The sequence below is a fragment of the Talpa europaea genome (assembly GCF_964194135.1).
Source record: "Talpa europaea genome assembly, chromosome: 2".
Lineage (NCBI taxonomy): Eukaryota > Metazoa > Chordata > Mammalia > Eulipotyphla > Talpidae > Talpa > Talpa europaea.
The window spans coordinates 30,025,506-30,045,134 of NC_140068.1; the positions used below are offsets into that span (position 1 = coordinate 30,025,506).

At 37.1% G+C, this 19,629-nt stretch overlaps 1 protein-coding gene across 1 annotated transcript; it reads right to left on the minus strand.

The window, feature by feature from the left end:
• Positions 1–257: 257 nt before the first annotated feature.
• Positions 258–9,593, minus strand: HINT3 (histidine triad nucleotide binding protein 3; the record flags this gene model as incomplete). The annotated part of the gene is made up of 5 exons (XM_084258142.1): positions 258–290; positions 1,023–1,149; positions 3,233–3,302; positions 6,728–6,845; positions 9,408–9,593. 5 exons carry the CDS (start codon positions 9,591–9,593, stop codon positions 258–260), a joined length of 534 nt encoding a protein of 177 aa, XP_084114268.1.
• Positions 9,594–19,629: the final 10,036 nt, after the last annotated feature.

The following is a 19,629-nucleotide window of genomic DNA, read 5'->3' on the forward strand; positions in this document are numbered from 1 at the left end:
TTTGTTTTAATGGGATTTCATCTATAGGATCTTATACCCTAGACAAATAAACATGAAAACACAGAAGTCAATGACAAAGTAGTTATGTGACTATATTACAGATCTCAGGAAATAGACATTCAGAAAAGATATAAGCAACCCATTAATAACCTCTGATAAAACCCATCAAAACTTACAATTATAATTAGACTTCACAGAAACCAAATATTAGTTTATGTTGAGCCACAATTAGGAAAATCTTCCACTTGTTGACATTTTCATGTTCTTAGTTTTTCAAGCAAATGATCAACCTGTAATATTAAAAAAACGTATTCTAAATATCATAGTCTGTATCAAATAATTCTATTGGCATCCCTATTATAATAAGCTACATACTCTGTTCCTTAAAATATCTTACAAAAAATCTCAATATGATAATTTTATAAACTATAGTAAAAGACTTCCACATAATATGCAAATAGGTATAATTTTATCCACATATTCATTTAAAAGTTTCAAAAGAAAAAGAAGAAAATATTAAATTTTTTCAAAGTAAACTAGACATGGAGGAAAATTAAGTGAATATTACTAGGTGAAAGAAGTCAATTTGAAAAGACTACATATTGTATAATCCCATGTACAATATATTCTGTAAAAGGCAAAACTGTAGAAACATTAAAAATATCAGTGGTTACCATAGACTAAGGGGAGTATAAGATATATGAATAGGCAGAGGACATACTATCCTGTTTGGCATTGTAAGGTTAAATACACGTCATTATGTATTTGTCCAAACATACAGAATACACGACACAGAAATTTCACTTAAAGTGAACCCCAAAGATAAAAGATAAACCAATGAATTTGGGTAATAATGGTGTGCAGTATAGTTTCATGGATTTTAACAATGTACTACTCTGCTATAGGAGGTTGATATTTGAGAGTTGTAAGTGCCTACTGTTGCCAAGAAAAGAACAATTACGGCATAAAGGACAAATATCTTAAATATCTACACATGCTGCTGGTACAACAATGATACTTACTGTAATAAACCAATAGGAATTCATTCTATAAACCAATCTTGATACGAAGCCAAGCTGATCTGCTGGTGCCAGAACATGAAGGTGCAAGTGGGAAATAGAACAGAAAGGTGGCAGGTGGAAACCCATTCTAAAACAGAAAGACATGAGATCATTGAGATGTTAGTTTTATAACAATTGAAGTCAATTTAAATATATTCAAAATATATTACCCATGAGATTGCCATTCATATATCTATTTCATTGTTTATTTAAATACTCCAAAGTATTCATACATTTCCTCTTCTATTCATATTAAAATTCACAGTTACATAATATCTTCAAGGAAAATCTTAATAACGTATTATGCCTTAATATAACCTTTATGAATTCTGAGTCAGCATTTATGTCTTATCACTCCAATCCTTATAGTCCCTTAATTCTCTGCAACCGATCTGGGCACATGTAGAATCAGCATTTCTTTATTCCAAACATACCCAGTAGATGGCATGCTTTCTCTTTTAATAAAGAGATCATTTTTATCCTTACCAACCAGAATTTCAGCAGTGATATTAATCACATTTAAAAAATTTATCAACATTAACTTTCTTGTTTAATACTGAAAACAAATTAGATTATAACTAGTCATAATTTTTTATAACTCAATTACATGGAAATTGCTTTAAATAGTAAAAACCAAAAAAATTTTAATATCATTTAAAAATCAGTTTACAAACTGTTGTATAAGTCTACATATGTTGAGTAGAGCAAGGCACACCTGAAACAATAATCCAAACTTAAAATAATTTCCTGCTCAAGCTAGGAGTGAGTGGGAGTGTGGAAAGCAGCACAGGAGTACTATGTAGCAGCAATGATCCCCGGGACTGACAATGTGGAGACAGTTATACAGCACATACTGAAAAGCTTCCACTGCTAACAAGAAAAGGAGACTAGGTTTCCCTCTATGAAACAGGATGCATATAATGTAGTCAAGTAATTAAAAATCAAGAAGCATCTCAAGGGTTCACTCAATCATTTCATTGTAAAGATGGGGAAATGAAGATTCAAAAAGTTTATGACTTCTCAAGGTCATGAAGTTAGGCAGATGTAAAGCTGGTATTGAGAATCAGGGTTCTTGACTCCTAGTCAATGTTCATTTTCCTAACAAGCACTCATATGACTAGGAAGGGATGTGTTGGTTTTGACCATAGTCTCAAACACCATCTTTTTTTCCATTTTATTATCACCCTTGGAGAGTGATTTTAAACAGTTTTAAGAGAATTTTCACACACATAATCTCATTTGAGCCTACCCGATCGAGTAATATTTTAGCGAGGCTGAGTGACTTGTCTACAGTGACTCCGTCAGTATAAACATACAGCAAATTGTATTGATAGCATCAGAATTCAGGTCTTTTCTGAATTCCACTTAGAATGTTAGTAGTAATCTCTACTATACTTGCCTTGGTACTGCCTTGGTCACACAAGGCACTGTCCGATATCTTTTAAAAAGAAAAAAACTTTTTTCAGATTAATTCAAACAACTGACAAATGGAATTTGTCAAATTTTGGGGAATGCCCGAATTCAGTTCAGTAGGAAATGAAGTAAACTTAATTTTATCTAGAAGTACATTTTTAAGTCATATAAAGTAACATTTTTTCTAAGGGAATTCTATTTTAGGGACACAGTTTTATAGGAATGCACATATTGGACAAAGAAAGTAGATTCCAGACTATTTTATATTTCAAAGATTTATTTATTTATTTATGCAAGAACTGGGTACAGTCAGAAGCACGGGAGAGTGAGAGAATTCACCAGAACCAGAGAGGGGAACAGAACAGGAAGACCGACAAAATACACTGCTGAGGGGAGCAGTGAGCTCAGCAGGAGAGATCTGTCGTGCCATGTAGGACTTTTGCTGGCAGCCAGGGATCAAACAGGCACTGCAGAGGCTGCAGGCAGCTTCGCAGCCCAGCGCTCAACCGCTGCGCCACCAGGGGAGGCCCAACTCCAGACTATTTTACCTACCAACTGCTTGGACATATTTTTCTAAACTTAGTGGTGATTAATGGAAGATGTTGGGTCATGAAACAAAGTTTTGTTTATTAAATTTATACTATCACAGAACTGTATGCTCACTTTCAGGAAAAGTGCATTTAAACCATGACCTTTACCACCTCTGATTTTACATTCCATGAGGAACTACCATCTCAGAACCAATAATGTGTACATACCTCACATTTTCAAAGTTGGTGAAATTATTCCTTTCAAGAATGGTTTTTCCAACAGTTACCATGCTCTCAACTATAAAACAAGAAATTACATAATACTATGAGACATCACATTCAATAAATTTCTATTAATCCTACCTTTCAGGGTCCTAGAAAACAGCTATATCACTGGGTAAACATTTGAAGACTCATTCAATAGCTCTAAGTTACTGAGACATTTGCTTCTCAACAACTGAAGTGAAGGTTCAAATAAGCCCCAGTATAACACCATACCACAAAATGTCTCACACAAGCTGATTTTGAACAGGTGCTGAGGGATGTTATAAAGTGACTATTTAGGACATCTGCTCCTACTGAGGTCTAATTCTAATCCTAAAGAGACCAAGTAATTAAACAGAAATTGTTTGAATTAAGCAGACCAACAGGACAAGTTTGAATTTGTTTTTGAGTTCAAATTGCTGCTGGCCTTGAGTAGCCAAACATTTGTTAATTGTACCGGCTTCCAAACTCCATCTGCTTTAGCATCTTTCTTTTCTCAGTGCTTTATGGCTGTCAAATTGGAATATGCCTCCCCATTAGAAAAACTGTGTAAGTTGTGATCTTCAAAACACAACTGTCAAACAGTAAACATCTTTGTTTCTGAATGTTGTAACCACGGGTTTGAAAAGGGAAGAAGTGATAAAAATCTACAGAGAACTGTTACAATGAGGTTTATAAAAGGCTGCTAATGTTTACTTTTCCAAGACAGCTTGAGTTGGCAGCCTAGCAGACAACAATGACAAGCCAATACCATAGCTTAAAAAAAAAAAAAAAACTCCCAAGTTAGTTCAAGTCAGAAAAGCAATAATTTTAACAGTATTACAAAATTATAACATATATAGGTACAACATGCATGACAACAATAACACAAAGTGTTCCAATGTCTCTCACATTTTATATGAAGCAATATAATAATTATAAGTAGGCTATAATAATTTCAGGATGTACACTGTAATCTCTCTAGAAAAAACACTTAAAAAAGGTAATGCAACAAGCAATAAGGCAACAAATAAGCCAAAGTAGAATACAAAAAAATATATTCATGAAAGTTCAGGGGGAAAAAATGGGACAAATAGACAGCAAATGGCAAAATGGCAGGCCTAATATTACTTATGTCAACAGTCACCTTCAATGTTACTGTAACTATCTAAACACTTCAATTGAAAGATTTTCATACCGTTTGGGGGGGGAAAGTGAGATTAAATTGCATTGCCATCTTCAAGTCTTTAAATACAAACACTCATTTTAACTGAAAGTAAAGGACAGAAAAAATAAGCAGTGCTAACAAGTAGTAGTAAGAAATCCTGAGTGGTCACACAACATAGACTAAAAAAGTATTTCCATATATAGAGTCTATAACACTAAAAAATGGAACATTTAATGGAGAAGATATGGCAATAATAATTATGTATTCATAATTATGTATTCACTTAAACACAAATCAAAAATATATAAAGCAAAATCTATTGTTTTGTTGATATCTACTTTTCATATATTGTCCTTTATACTTATTATGGTCTGATTTGCTCACTGTCTTACAGTAGAAACTTAAGACATTGGTCTCAAACCCTTTCTAATATAAGCTTTTTTCAAAAAAAGATTTATTCATTTGTGATACAAGAACTGGGGTACAGGCCAGAGGTGTGTGTGTGTGGTGGGGCCGGGCGGGGGGGCGGGTGGTGGTGGTGAGAAGATCTACCAGAGACAGAGTGAGGAACAGAACAGGCATACTTACTGAAATACACTGCTGAGGGGAACAGCAGATAAGACAGGAGAGGTCTGCTATGCCACATGGATTAGCTCCCTGGCCAGGGATTGAACTCATGTTGCACAGCTTATGGCAGTGGCTGGTTATAGCTTGAGAGCACTGTGTCTTTAACCCCTTTGCCACCAGGGAGGCCCCCTCTAATATAAGCATTTAAGACTAAAATTTCTCTAGGAATTGCTTCAAGCACATTTCACAAATTTTGTTATACTAAACTTTTGTTACTAATACTAAATATTTTCTATGGTTGAATTATTTATTTACAGTTAGTGTGTTAATTTTAAAATAGTGCTATTCCAGATTTTATTATTTTCTAATTTAATTCTATTATTATTGGAGAACATACTTTATACTATTTTGACACTTAAAACGTAATGAGCCTTATTTTATTGCCCAGAAAATGCTTTATCTTGGTGAAACATGTGCTCTTAAAATAATCATTAGAGAGGGTTCTGTAAATGTCAGTGATAGTCAAAGGACCTGACAATGTTATTGAGCTCTTCCATTTGCTTATTTTCCCAGTTTTATAGACTGTACAAAATTATTAACTATAAACTTTTAAACTTTTACTATGGAAATATTCAAATATATTCAAAAATAAATCCCAAAATACCACTGCGCTGCTTCAAAATCAACGTTATAAAAAGCTTTTAACATGAAAGAAATACTTGAAAAAGAAAAATAAGCAAGAACACATTTCTTCCTCAAGAAAAAAAAAGTGTAAAAGGAAATACTTAAGGCTACAGTGGCTACTTCTTGCCTGTACTATTGCACGGACATAGATTGCCATCTGCTGACAGAACTTCATGAGTAAGAAACTGCAATATTTAAGGGAGAGGAGAGGCTTAAAAACTGGTAATTCAGTAGCCTGAACAGATATGAACTATATATAAAAGTTTTCCAAGAAAGATATATATATATATATATATATATATATATATATATATATTTTTTTTTACCTTCAAAAAGTCAGGCACAATTTACCTACCTTAAAAAGATACCATTAGTTCGGTGTTAACCGAACTAATCCCAGGCTCTGGTGACAGAGGCTATCAAAGCAGATTTGAATTGAACTTAGAAATGTCTTGGTAAGTGATAGCTGACAAGTCACTGAAGATACACGTAGGAAAATAGAGGATAATCCTGCAAGACACGAGATTTGGAATTTCCTTTTTGGAGGCTAAAGTTCATCACCAAAATTTTGTAATTAAACTTTGGTGCTAATTCACCTACATAAGAAACTATAAGGTGATCACCAACGTGGTCTCAGAGACCACAGGCAATATAAGCTTATATGCTATATTACAACTTATTTCTTTACAACTTTTCATTTTACCATTTGAGTTAAGAAAAGGTACAATTTAAAAAAACATAAAGAGGTATTATCTTTCAGAATTTTAAAGATTAAATAACATGATGCCTGGAATTTGCCTCAAATTCAATGAGAAAATATATGAAACAAGACTAGCCACGAGTTAATGAAGTTGGGTAATGAATAAAAGGAGACTATACTGCTTTATTTTTATATATATTTGACATTTCCATAATGAAAGTTTCAAAAAGTCATAATCCTCCTTTTTCTGTAGCACCTGGTTATACTTTTTCTTTCTAATTATCATTCTAATCATCATAATTGTGATTAGCCAATGCTAATGCAAAATGAATAAACATGAAGAATAGTGACACCATCTTACTCAGTTTTACTTGATCTTTTCTTAGCTCTTTGCAGTTTTCAATATGCTTCTTTGGCACCACCAGATAATGATGAGGTGCTGCTGGTTTGATATCTCTGAAGCAAACAAGGTCTTCATTCTAAAGGAAAAAAATATTTGTTAGTAAATTAAAAACAAATTTCCTAATGCAGGTCTTATATTACTTAAACATCGCAAATCACAGTCTGATAGGAATTTGGTACTTAAGTAAGTCCCACTGGGCAATTTTGTGATTATGCACTAAGTTCATAAAAATAAGTTTTAGCTTCCTTCATGAGTTGCTCATTTATTCCAGAGAGTAAAAAGACTTCTATAAAGCCAATTTCAGGAAAACAATTACAAAGTTCAACAAAAATTTCATTTAACAATAATCCCTGATTATTTTTTTATTTTATTACATCTTTCTCCATTTCTACCTTGAGGTTCGTTCACTCTTATATGTCCTTTCAAGGACTGTAATATAGAATCATAGCAAGAATGAAAAATTCTTTTTCGTATGCACAATTTTTCCTAAGTGGCATTTTCTGCAATTATAACAAAAACACCATCCAGCATCTACATATCCAAGGTTACATTTTAAAATATTTTTATAGCAATTATATACAAATGTTTTGTCTTTATGTCCACTTGCTATTTGATAGCATTCAAAAGACTTTGAAATACTGTAACAAATCCATTTATTCTGAGTTGTAAGCCCAATCTCTTACATGTATGGCATCAGTTTTCTGGTTTACACACTATTCACCATACATTATAGTAATATAAGGTACAAAAAAAAAAAAAAAAAAGGAAGGGAATCTTTCAACCTACTAACATTTGGCATTGCTCTTTTCAAGAAGAACCATCTATAGTACTTAAATAACCTTATTCAGTATCTTGCATGAAAAAATTGTCAAAATTAAATGAAATTAAGTGCAGGTCCCCACCAAAAAATCCCCAGAATACACTATTACTCATTAGCTCTCCATTCTAGAACCAAAAATGAATTTGAATGAGGGCCTCATATCCATAGCAGTAATCATGGTTTCAATGAGAATGGTGGGATGCAACTGTATATATTGCACATGAACTTCCTTATCAGTAAGCACAAAGTGACAAGTGGACCTCCAGTGAAACCACACTTCAGAGAATCAGACTTTTTGTTACTTTAAACAATCAGCAGTGGCAGGATTGAAATGGAAGGCCGGAAAAACAAGGTAGTGTGTGTCCCTTTCCTATCTCAAAACTCTATAAACTGCTCACAATACAACTTTATTGTAATACTGTTTAAATACTGCCTTTGTTGCTGTCCTCACATACCTTCTGTCTAAAAAGCTGTTAAAATATAAAAAAAAAAAAAAATTGACAATCCACAACAATTTTAATGGCTTTCTGTCTAATAGTAACTTTAAACATTGACATCTATGGAATGTTTTAAACAGAAATCAGATCAAGGACAAGGACACAACGTTTTTGATTGTTTGAAGTTTTCATTATTTCTTTAATGCTTTCAGCTCAGAAATCATTAGTATTGGGGGTCAATCTAGTAGATTCAATGGCCTATTCAGGGATTCTATAGCCATAAACCCTGACCTTTCTCCTACTGTACTTGCACTTGCGTAACACCCATATGACCTTGGGGACAGTAGGTGACAGAATTGCCCACCTTCTCTGAAACCAGACTTGGGCTGCTTCTGTTGAGGGGGAGGGGGTTGCGTTTAGAGCTTAGCAGGTGTCAAGCTGAAAGTCTTCAACCTCAACTGACAGTCATCACCATACAACCCTTCTGTTTCCTGATCCTCTCTCCTGGCCTCCAGGGGAACTACTATGGACTTTGATTTCAAAGAGACTGTGCTCCTTCATCTCCTTCAAGGCTTCATTTAAATGCCACCTTCTGCATGCAATTTTTTTCTGACAAAAATTTTAACATGACATCTTCTCCCTCTTCTGTTTTCACCATCTAGTAAGCTATATATTTTGTTTATTATGTTGCTTTTTACCTATTTCCTGTGAGTAGAAGGTAAGTTCCACCAGAGCAGGGAATTTACATTTACTGCTATATTCAGAAGGAATTAATTTTTAACAAGTTAAAAAGACAACTACTACCAAAAAAAAAAAAAAATCTTTGGAGCAGATTCTCTCACAAGGTGGTTCTTTACAGGCAAGTAGAACTGGGAGAAGAAATTTGTGAACCAGAGATCTACTTTAACATACCTGGCTAAAATTTTACTGCCCTGAAAGTCAGCCCAACTGTCAACACTTCCAAGCACTGCACCCTTCCAGGGAGCTCGGATGCTATTAAGTGCTCAGTCTCAGACCCACGCCTCCCTACTTAACTTCATTCAACCTGACAAACAAGTCTTTCGCAAGCGCCAAAGTCTATTTTCTATTAGTTTTTCCTTCGGGGTCTGTCTGAGTGCACAGAATGTAAAAACAAGAGTCTGAAAAGGCGCAGGCGTGGGGAGGGGGATACTAAGGGGTGCATGAATTCCTTTAATGAAAATAGAGGCTATAAATGCCATCTGCTGCCAAGTCCCTCGCACCTGCCGAGAGGGGACGAACAATTTGGCTCTATCACTACATATTCTCCCCGAGGGGCGGCGAAGATACGCTGGTCACGCTCCCCCGCCGGAGAGCAGCTCCGGGGGGTGCCCAAGCCCGGGGCGGGCGCGCCGCCGCCCACCTCACAGTGCAGGAGCTCGGTGGCGGGCTCCTGCCGCGCCGCGATCCGGCAGAACACGCACGAGCCCTTGTAGTCCTCGCGCCCCGGCGACTTGGAGGCGGTCTCGGCGGCGTCCGGCGTGAACAGCGGAGGCCTCGCAGCCGCCGCCGACTGCGCGCCATCATCGCGCGCCGGGTCCTCGGCCATCGCGCCCGCCCTCCGCGGCCGGGGCCGGGCGGCTCCGGGTCGACGCGGCCTGCGCGAGGCCCGCCTCCTGCACCTCCTCGGCGCTACCTCGGCGCGTCGCCCCTCGCCAGGCGCCGGCCCTGACAGGGAGCTGACGCCCCGCTCGGGTCCCCGCCTACGCTAGAGGGAGGGCGCGCTCGACGCTGCTGGCCTCAAAGCGGCAGCCGTCGGGGGGCGCGCGACTGCGTAAATGGGCGCCCGCGAGAGGGGCAGGCTGCGGAGTCGCCCCGCCCCGCCCGGCGTCCTTTCGGTGAGGACGCACGACGTCCACCGCGACGCAGGCGCGTACCGCGCGTGGCGTGACGTGACGCTTAGCGCGCCCTGACTCCGGAGAGCTGGAGCGCCCTGTACGTGCGTTGCCCGCAGCTCGTGGTATAGGGAACCCGACAGCGCAATGCGCTGTAGTTAAAGCCGTAAAGCTTTGGGGTGCACCTCTGGCCTGTACCCCAGCTCTTGTATGCATAAATAAATAAAAATCTTAAAAAAAAAAAATTAGGGCCTCCCTGGTGGCGCAGCGGTTGAGCGCTGGGTTGCGAAGCTGCCCGCGGCCTCTGCGGCGCCGGTTCGATCCCCGGCTGCTCCCCGGCCACCAGAGGAGGGTCCCACATGGCGCGCAGACCTCTCCTGCTGCCCGCTGCTCCCCTCAGCAGTGTACTTCGGTCCTTCTGCCTGCTCTGCTCCCCGCTCTGGCTCTGGTGAATTCTCTCACCCTCCCGCGCTTCTGACTGTACCCAGTGCATGTATAAACAAAACTAACAAACAAATAAATAAATAAAACATGCCTCTATTAAAAAAAAAAAAAAAGTAAAGCTTTGAAAATATCGTAGATTTTCAGAGTGGCTAAAACTTCTAGCTCTCTGTTTTAACAGAAACTGTTTCTGGCGCTTTGCATATGAGTTTTCAGCCACGGTAATTTTAGGTGCTGATGCTGAGTATGTCCAAGACAAAATTTCATTGTGTTTACATTTTTTTTGTTGTTAATAGCACCAGCTGTATCAAAATTTCTGTTTCACATTCTTCATAGAAGTAAATGAGGAGTAAATATTGTTTGGTTTTTGGTTTTTCTTCTTATGTGAAGTTTATTATTGTATTTTACTTGTTCTTTGTACCTGACCGGCATGCACATGGTCCCACCACACCTTCGTACCAGCCCTCCCTCAAGATTTCTCTTTCTACAACTGGTCATTTGAATTACTAATCTCGCCTTCAAGTCTTTGTTCAGATGTTTCTTCCCCAATGAGGTCAATTCTGATCACATTTGCAAGCCACCTTCTCACATGTATCTCCTGTACTACCTTACCCTTTATCCTGCCCTATTTTTTCCATTGCATCCATTACCTTCTACATAATTTATATTATATAGTAATATTGTTAAATATTTGTATTTAAATAGTACCTATTTAATTTACCTTTATTTCTTTGCTCCTTATTGAATATAATCTCAACAGGAATTTTTATCATTTTTGTCTGCTTTTAGTTTATTGAAGTATCCCCAGTGCCTAAATGTGGAATGTGAGATACAGAGGGTAATTAAGGACAGCTTCAAGGGCCTTAGTCGGAAAACTGGAAGGGGAAGTTGCAATTTTCCAGACGAGGAACTGTGGGGACAGGGAGAACCAGGCATTCAGGTCTGGGTGTATTAATTTGAGATGCTTTATCAATCTGTTTAGAATAAGTTTGCTATAGTTAACAACTCAAAAATTTTAATGCCTTTCAACAACAAAAAAAATTCTTTATTTCTCACACATGTGTCCACCAAAGGTCATCTGTGACTGTACAGCCTTCATTCCATGACCCAGGCTGATGGAGCAGCCTCTATCTGGAATGTTTCTGATGTCAGAACAGAGAAAAGAGAGAGCAGGATGGAGGTATATGATGGACCTAAAGCTTCTACTCTGAACTGGTACATGTCACTTCTACTTACATATCATTGACTAAAGCAAGTTGTGTGGCCAACTCTGATACCAGCAGAATAGAGTTAAATATACTCCTAGTACTGGAAAAGGCCCCAAATATTTTGAAAGATTTATTTATTATGCATACAAGAACTGGGGTACAGGCCAGAGGTGAATGGGAGGCGGTGAGAGGATTCACCAGAGACAAAGTGGGAAACAGCCAAAGCGACTGAAATACACTGCTGAGGGGAGCAGCAGGCAAGTCAGGAGAGGTCTGCTGCAACATATGGGTAGCTCCTTGGGTAGGGATCGAACTTGTGTTACAGTGGCTGTGGATTGCTTCATAGGTTGCGTTTTAACCCCTTGCGCCACCAGGGAGGCCCAGCCCCAAATATTTCGAAGCTGAATCTGCTACAGATGCTTATTTGACATCTAAGTGGCAATGTCACTAGGTAACTGGATATGGGAGCCTGAAATTCAAGAGAAAGGCTTAAGCTAGAGATGTAAATTTTAGAATCTTTAACATAGTATTTACATTTTGAAATTAGAGGAAATCACCAAAGGAGCAAGTATAACTAGAAAAGAGGAAAGTTCAACTAACCGTGGGGTGATCTACCATTTGGAAGTCAGAGAAATGAAAAATGGTCAAACATGACTGAGAAAAAGTGGCCTGTGAGGACCAAGAGGAGAACCGGGAGAAATCAGTGTATTGGGGGTAAAGCAAAGAGGGTTTCAAGTAGCAGGAAGTGATCAACTCTATCAGAGGCTACAGGAAGAGGAGAAGAGGATTGGAAATTGAGAGGAGGATATTGGTAAAGCTACTAATAACAGTTTTACTGTGAGTGTAGGAAAAGAAACCTCATCCAAGTGGGTTTATGAGAGAATGGTAGTAAATGAATTAAACAGTAGTTATGAACAGACCCTACAGACTATTCACAAGAAAAAAGATACACAAAGACTATCAAAGACCACAAACTACACTGATAAAGATCAAGGGAACAGAAATGCCAGAACATCTGAGCATAAGAGCAAGAGTTGCTAACCAAAGTAAATGCATATCATTCATCTACTCAGATGTCTCCCTTCCTAGCAATCTGAGGAAGCTGCATGAACTCGTAGTTTCTCTACCACCTCTAACTCTACTTTTATCATAAGTGAAATTTCCTTTCTTTGTAGCTCTCCTCTAAATTCTTCATGTTGGAATGCTCCTTGCTTTCCTTTATGTACTTTACTCCTTGATCTCATCTAGTCTCAAAACACAATAGGCCCATGACTCCCACATTTTTCACCTTACTCATACCTTTCTTCAAGTCAAAATCCAACTGCAAACTTTATATTTCCACTCAGATGTCCGAGATTGAACTGCAATTCAATCTGAATCTTGCTACAAACCACTTATGTTGACAACTTATGATCCTCACTGCAACCACCCAATCCGGCCAGTGCTACATCCTATTAGCTCTCTGTTCAAACCTCATCTCATTACTTGCCCAAAGCCATTCCATTAGTCGCTGACTGACTGTCCATAATACTTGACACATGCATGTTCAATAGGTTACAAGATGGTATGTCTAGTATGAGTCCATGCTTCTTTAAATAAATATATATGGATTTGTAAGATGTGCCTGAAAGGATATGTACCAAAAAGATTTACCTTGTGATTTCTAGATGGATACATTATAACTTGAAGTTTTTCCTTCTTTTTGTTTATATATTTTACCTTTTCAACAATGAAAATATATTACTTAAGGAAAATATCCTAACAAATTTTGAAAGTTCAGGATTCCAGATAAACTTCACTTCCTTTAATCATTCTGTTTTATAATCTCATTCCACAAATTTTGTTCAACCCTGATGTCAGAAGATACATGGCATTTTCAGGCAGATTTCTTGCTATTGCTGGAGGAAATGGACTGTAGATGCAGAGCTGCTACAACTATACGTTAATACAGTGATGTGTTTCTTTCCATTTTACAGTGAGGATATGGAAAGTGGTTGGTGAGTTTATCTTAATCTCGTAAGTATCATCTCAACAGCAGACCCTCTTTTTGGCGTCCTAAATAGAAATTTTCTGAATATAAATACAAAGACCTTTCCTCTCTTATATTTTAGTAAATAACTTTGCTATTTTACAAATGTTTCAAGAATATTAGATTTTTATGAAAGTAAAAGAAAACAAGCATGAACATATTTCTTCTTAAAAATAGTATAAATGAAAATATTTAATTCTAAAGTGATGGTTTCCTGGTTCTAACTATTTCGTGTATATTGACCTCTATCTGTCAGATGAGTGAAATGTCTAGGCAAAGGAAGGGGAGGAGGGAATGCTTATGTGTGGGAAAAGAGAAATTTCCAGTTTCTTATGATTAAATTGCCTAACTTACAGGTCTAATTGACAAATATTGGCATATGGCCGAGAGGCCCAACTTGTGACTACCTAAGCTTTGCTACAGGACTTTAAAGGAAGTCTTAATCTATTGTTCTGAAGTGGAAACTATAAACCCTTTGTAATGGAGAGAATAACATAAGAAAAAAAATCCCTTCTTTCCCATTCCCACCACTTCCCTGAATAAATTATTTTGTTCACTATCTGCACAATATAATATAGACTCGTAGGCTTTTTAAAATAATTATTTCCTAAAAGCCAGGTGTTCAAACAAACCACCAAAAGCGTTCCTACTTTTTATCAGGAACATGGTTATGCTTGGACTTTGCATTTCGAATAAAGAATTCAGCATAAACAGTGTAATGTGACTAACACCATGACAATACTACCTTTGTCTAGCATTTCATAATTATCTAACGGACTTTCATATACAAAAATTTGATTCTCAAATCAAAGAACTCAGGGAAGTAGATATTGGTACCTGTATTTTAGAAATGGTTAAGATGGGATACAGCCTACACAGGTGGGTAACAGAGTGGGTTCCTCTTGCAGCCCCTTTAGTAACATAAGTAACATCCAAGTCAATAGGAACATCCAAATCAATAGAAAATGCCACTGTGTCAATTAGCGCTCTGCCAGGATCTGCAAGCTAATTTTCTGCAAGTCAAGTCTACATTTGAATTTTACCATAATCTCAAGTCCAATAAAGCCCATCTATAAAATTCATTCTTGTTCTTATTAATTATCCTCATAGAAAAAATTTCCCTTTACTCATACCCAAACTGTCCTAGGCTTTTCTTACATTTTTTATTGCTGACTTCTTTTGAAACTATTTACACTGTAAAGACAATTATATTGAAAACACTCTATATACTTGTATTCTTCATAGAACTATACCTTCACCTTCTTTGCCTTAACTGAAACCTGCCTTTTCCCCCAAGGATATCATTTCCTTTGATACTTGACAAACAAAAATTGCTTATTCTCCCCACCTTTCAACATGCTGACAGCCATTTTGGAAGTAGCATTCTAGCTTCTCCTAGCAAGTTCCCCAGGATTCCATACATACCTGTATGCACCTCCCTATGCTCTGCCCCCTTTTGTGTCCTGTGCTATATAGTTGAAAGCACAGTTGCTCTCATCAACTATCACCAGCTTTTAAGGCCATTCCCTCAGATTCACAGCTTTATCTTCTTTTTGTTTATATATTTTACCTCTTCAAAACTGAAAATATATTACTCAAGTAAACTATCCTAACAGATTTTGAAAGTTCTGCTCACAAATATTGACACACTCTGCTGTTATGTGAGATGACTCCTCATCCCCTGCCCTGGGAACTGAAGTGAACTGATTGGCTGAATTCCAAAGTTTTCAGAGTATTTCAAAGAGATTTTTTTGCTGCAGAGATTTAAGACTTGCCTTATCATCCAAGAATGTTGAATGCGAATGTACTTATTTAGCATTTTCCTCAAGGGTTATGTTAAGCTAGATTAGGATTCCTTTTTGTAACCCTAGAAATGGAGTGGTTGATGGTCCCTCGTTAGTGGTTCAATAGGACACTAAGGTTATGTAATAGTCTCTATTACCTTTTGATTGCCTTGATTCTAACAGTTTAGTATTGAAAACTTCCTCTACACACAGGCAGGTTCTCTGGGAGTGCATATGGCTAGTGGGCATCCCAGCTGGCAAACTTAGCAAGGAAGATTGGATGTTGAATAGAACTATCTCAGGCATTCTTGGTGGTTCCATTATTTCTTGATGGTTCTGAGACTGAATGCACAGTTCTGTGTAATGAATAAATTATCTTTTCTTCTTGTGGTCCATCATGCATTTTGGATGGGTGCCTGGTGAGGGAAAAGCTATCCTACCAGGGTGCCTGGGCCAGAATGTACGGTATAGGAAAAAAATGTGTGCCAATGGCCAATGCAGGAAATCTTACATAAAACAAAGCCTAGCCACTGGGACAAATTTCCATTACTTTTAATTAGAGATGGGTATTAATCCTAGAGAAATCCTGGAAAGACTCTCAGAATACTCAGTGGTCACTTTATTAGCTGACTATCCAATGGGAGACTATTAATTTAGATAGGACCAAGCTGTGCAAAAATCTGTAACAGCAGAGGCAACTCAAAATACTTAAAACTAAAGGTTTACTTTTGGTGCAGCATTAACGGTCCTGAATCCATTGCTGATGAAAATGATTTGGCTGGGCCAAATTTTGATTTTGAGCTGTACTGTCAATATGGCAGCTACTGGCCACATTTGGCTAAATTTAAATGAATTAAAGTTTATAAAAAAAAATTCAGCTCCTCAGTCATCCATGTCACATTTCAAGTGTTCAGCACTAGTACAGTAGTCAGTGGCTACCATACAGAACAGTGCAAATTCATGGAACATTTACATCGTCGTAGGACATTCTATTGAGCAGCACTGATTTAGAAGATAAATAATGGGTCCTGAAAGATAGTCTGTCAAGAAACACCATTTGGTGGCTTGATTGTCCACACCAAAGGAGGCCTGTCTAGTTTTTATTATGAGTCAGAAGTTTGAAGATAGAAGACAAGACCTTAGATCTTGGTGTGAATTGTAAAGTCTAATTTTCTCAGTAAGCACCTTCAGTTAGTGGATCTTTATGGATAATGGTCACAAGTAAGGAAATAGGGAGTAGAGGATATGATGCTCTGAACTTTGAGCATCCCCTGAATGAGGAGCATCTCACCTAAATGGGCCGAATAAAATAGTCAGGAGCACTTTTGATGCTTGCCCAATGGGTGAATTTTGCTGACCTTGAGTTTCAGAACTTCCATTGGTTTCTGAGTTCCTAGCCTTTCTTTTTTTCATTAAATTAGTAAAACTTGGGCATCCTAAGGAGAACATGAATCTTGGGTTCCCTTTCTGGCTTAAGAGATTCTCAATGCCGTCCTCAAAAGGGAAGTTCAGTTGACCCTTAAACAACACAGGTTTTAACTATGTGGGGTCCACTAACGCAAATGTTTTTCTACTGTATTCTGCATTCACAGATTCAACCGACCACAGATGTCAGTTGATTGAATCCCTGGATGTCAAACCTGCCAATTCAGAGAACCAAGTGACTATAAATTATGTAGAGATTTTAGATTGCATGGGGTCAGCGCCTCTAACCCTTGCATTGTTCAAGGGTCAGCTACAATTCTTATTAGTCTTATTTCACATGCCTCTAAAATTTTAAATGGAATCATAAAAAGGAAAGGGAAATCAATTGAAGGGCAATAATATTTCCTGTATTTGTTTAGGTTGTCCATAGTGGCTTATACCATGGGATTGCAGCTAAATCATTTTCAGCACCCATGTCCTTTGATATAGACTCACAAACTGAGGAACTAAGATGCAATGAAGATTGTTGAAGTCTTCATTTTTAAGTTTTAGGAGAAAGGATGCCAAAGAAAACTGATCAGAGAATAAGGTGATTGTCGTGGAACTTAGGAAGCAGGTCAAGAGAGAGATGTTAAAAGGAAGAGAGGTCACTATTCAAAGAACAGTCTGAAGGACTGAAAACAACTGGTAGGTAAAGGACTGAAAACAACTGGTATAATTATTAATAATTATAACAGGGGCAGTTTACTTGAACTGATGCGACAATATGAAGGTGATCACAGGGAATGAAGAAGGAATTTCTAGGGTGGCAATGAAAACATGAGCACTGGATCTTATTTAATCTGGAATATTTCATCATCTTTTCACACAAAATAACTCTAGCATCCAACAAGTACCTGTTGAATGAATCCTCAGGAAGAAAATCACACTGTGTGCATAAATTCCTTTATTGAAAATATTGGGATAGCACTGCATTACATATATTCAGTATCCATAAATGAAGGGCCACACATTTTTGATTGGACAATACTGTTTTAAATAGAGAACACAGCATTGGGATATGCTCTCACAAGTATAATATCATGGACTAAACTAGGTAAGAGTGAACTATATGCAAAATGACCATTTTGTTTATTAATTGCATATGGTTGCAAATGGTATAAATGGTAAATGTGATCACCATGAGACATTCCTGGTACCTCACACCAACACATTATTTAACAAGCAGATTAAGGTCAAACCGCCAGTATGTTGTTAATCGAGAGTTCTCAATAAGTGAACTTGGGTGAAAGCACACCCAGGCTACAGATTTACAATTTTTAGCATCATTTAAACTTGCATGGAATGTGAATGGAGTAAAATAATCATTGATCTGACAGGAGGCCACTTGGAGATTTGTTCTTCTTTAGAATAGTTTTTAAAAAAAGAAGACACTCAACTAAATAAGAACTTTTATTCTTAATGCAGGTATACAAATACTTGTTATTAAGCTTTCCTTTCAAAGATCACTGGAGATGTAATTTATGACAGACCACTTCTCAGCTTTGGCTCTTATTTGAAAGTTTTTTCCATTAAGTCTTTGGCTTTCATAAAAGTCTGGTAATCAGCAATATTTGTCATTTTTTTAATAGACTTTCTTATTATTTTTAAGAAATGTTTTATGATATGGAAATGGGTTGTTAAAAATGGTTTTATTTCCCCAAATTTTGGTATTAATGCATTTCTTTGCATTGCTTTTTCTCTAGTAGAAGAGGCACGGACCAAGACAATTTGATGTTTTTCATTTGATATAATATATGAAGAAATTAAAACACCCAGATCCTTTTAAAACAGAGGCCTGTTGTAAAACAGGGGCCTGTTTGTTAATGTAAAAAGTTGGGGGAAATGCAAAAAACACTATGAAAATAAAGTTTTTGTTATTAACACACATGAATTTAAAAGAGCAAAATGTTTTCTTTTTAAAAGCAGGATTTGTCCTAAGTCTGGCTTCATAAAGGTATTTACTTTATAAATATCAACTTAAGAGCTTGAGAAATGGCTTATTCTTTTTTACATAATGATGTCCCTAGTAAGTAACTAAAAATGTACCTTTTTAATGACTCATTGGGAAACCAGTCTAACAAAAGTCAAATCAATGAACAATGGTAATGGGTTTTTAAAAATTCAGAATTATGCATATATAGATAGATATATATGCTACTTAAGACCTATCACCCTAAACAATCAGGGCAAAAAAAAATTCAATATAAAACTATATAAATCAAATGGATTTGTTGCCAAAACATAGCACAAAATGTGAACATTTATCTCAAGATTTCACACATTAAAAGAAAAAAACTGCCAACACATTTCAGACAATATACTAGACATAATAAATAAGATAGTTTTTTAAAAAAAATCATTTATTCCATTTAAGTGCTATGCACCTTCAATTTTTCTAAATGAGACTAACCTTTCCATGGCAAACAACAGTATGCTGTACATTTTGGTAATGAAAATTATGTTGATAAATACACAAGGCATGTATATATTTCCACAGTATCTTTTTTTTTTCACAGTTACCAAAAATAAAAATTGCATTCAACTCATACATCTATAAATACTCTGATCCCTCACTGGATGGATTTGAAGGAAGTGGGAGTTTAAAGTTTTCCAACAATCTGGACTTCAAACTTCAGTGTCTGCCCTCCACATGTGCCCTTCAGAATTTTCCTGCAGTGTGGTCATGCTCTGAGATGATGGCAGAAAGAAAGCTTGATGGAGGGATAAGGCATTCTGGGCTGACGCTTCATCTTCCAGCCGGTGTTTGAAAGGCTGGTTGAACCCAGTATTTTTCATGTTTTATTTTAAGGCAGTCTGAGTT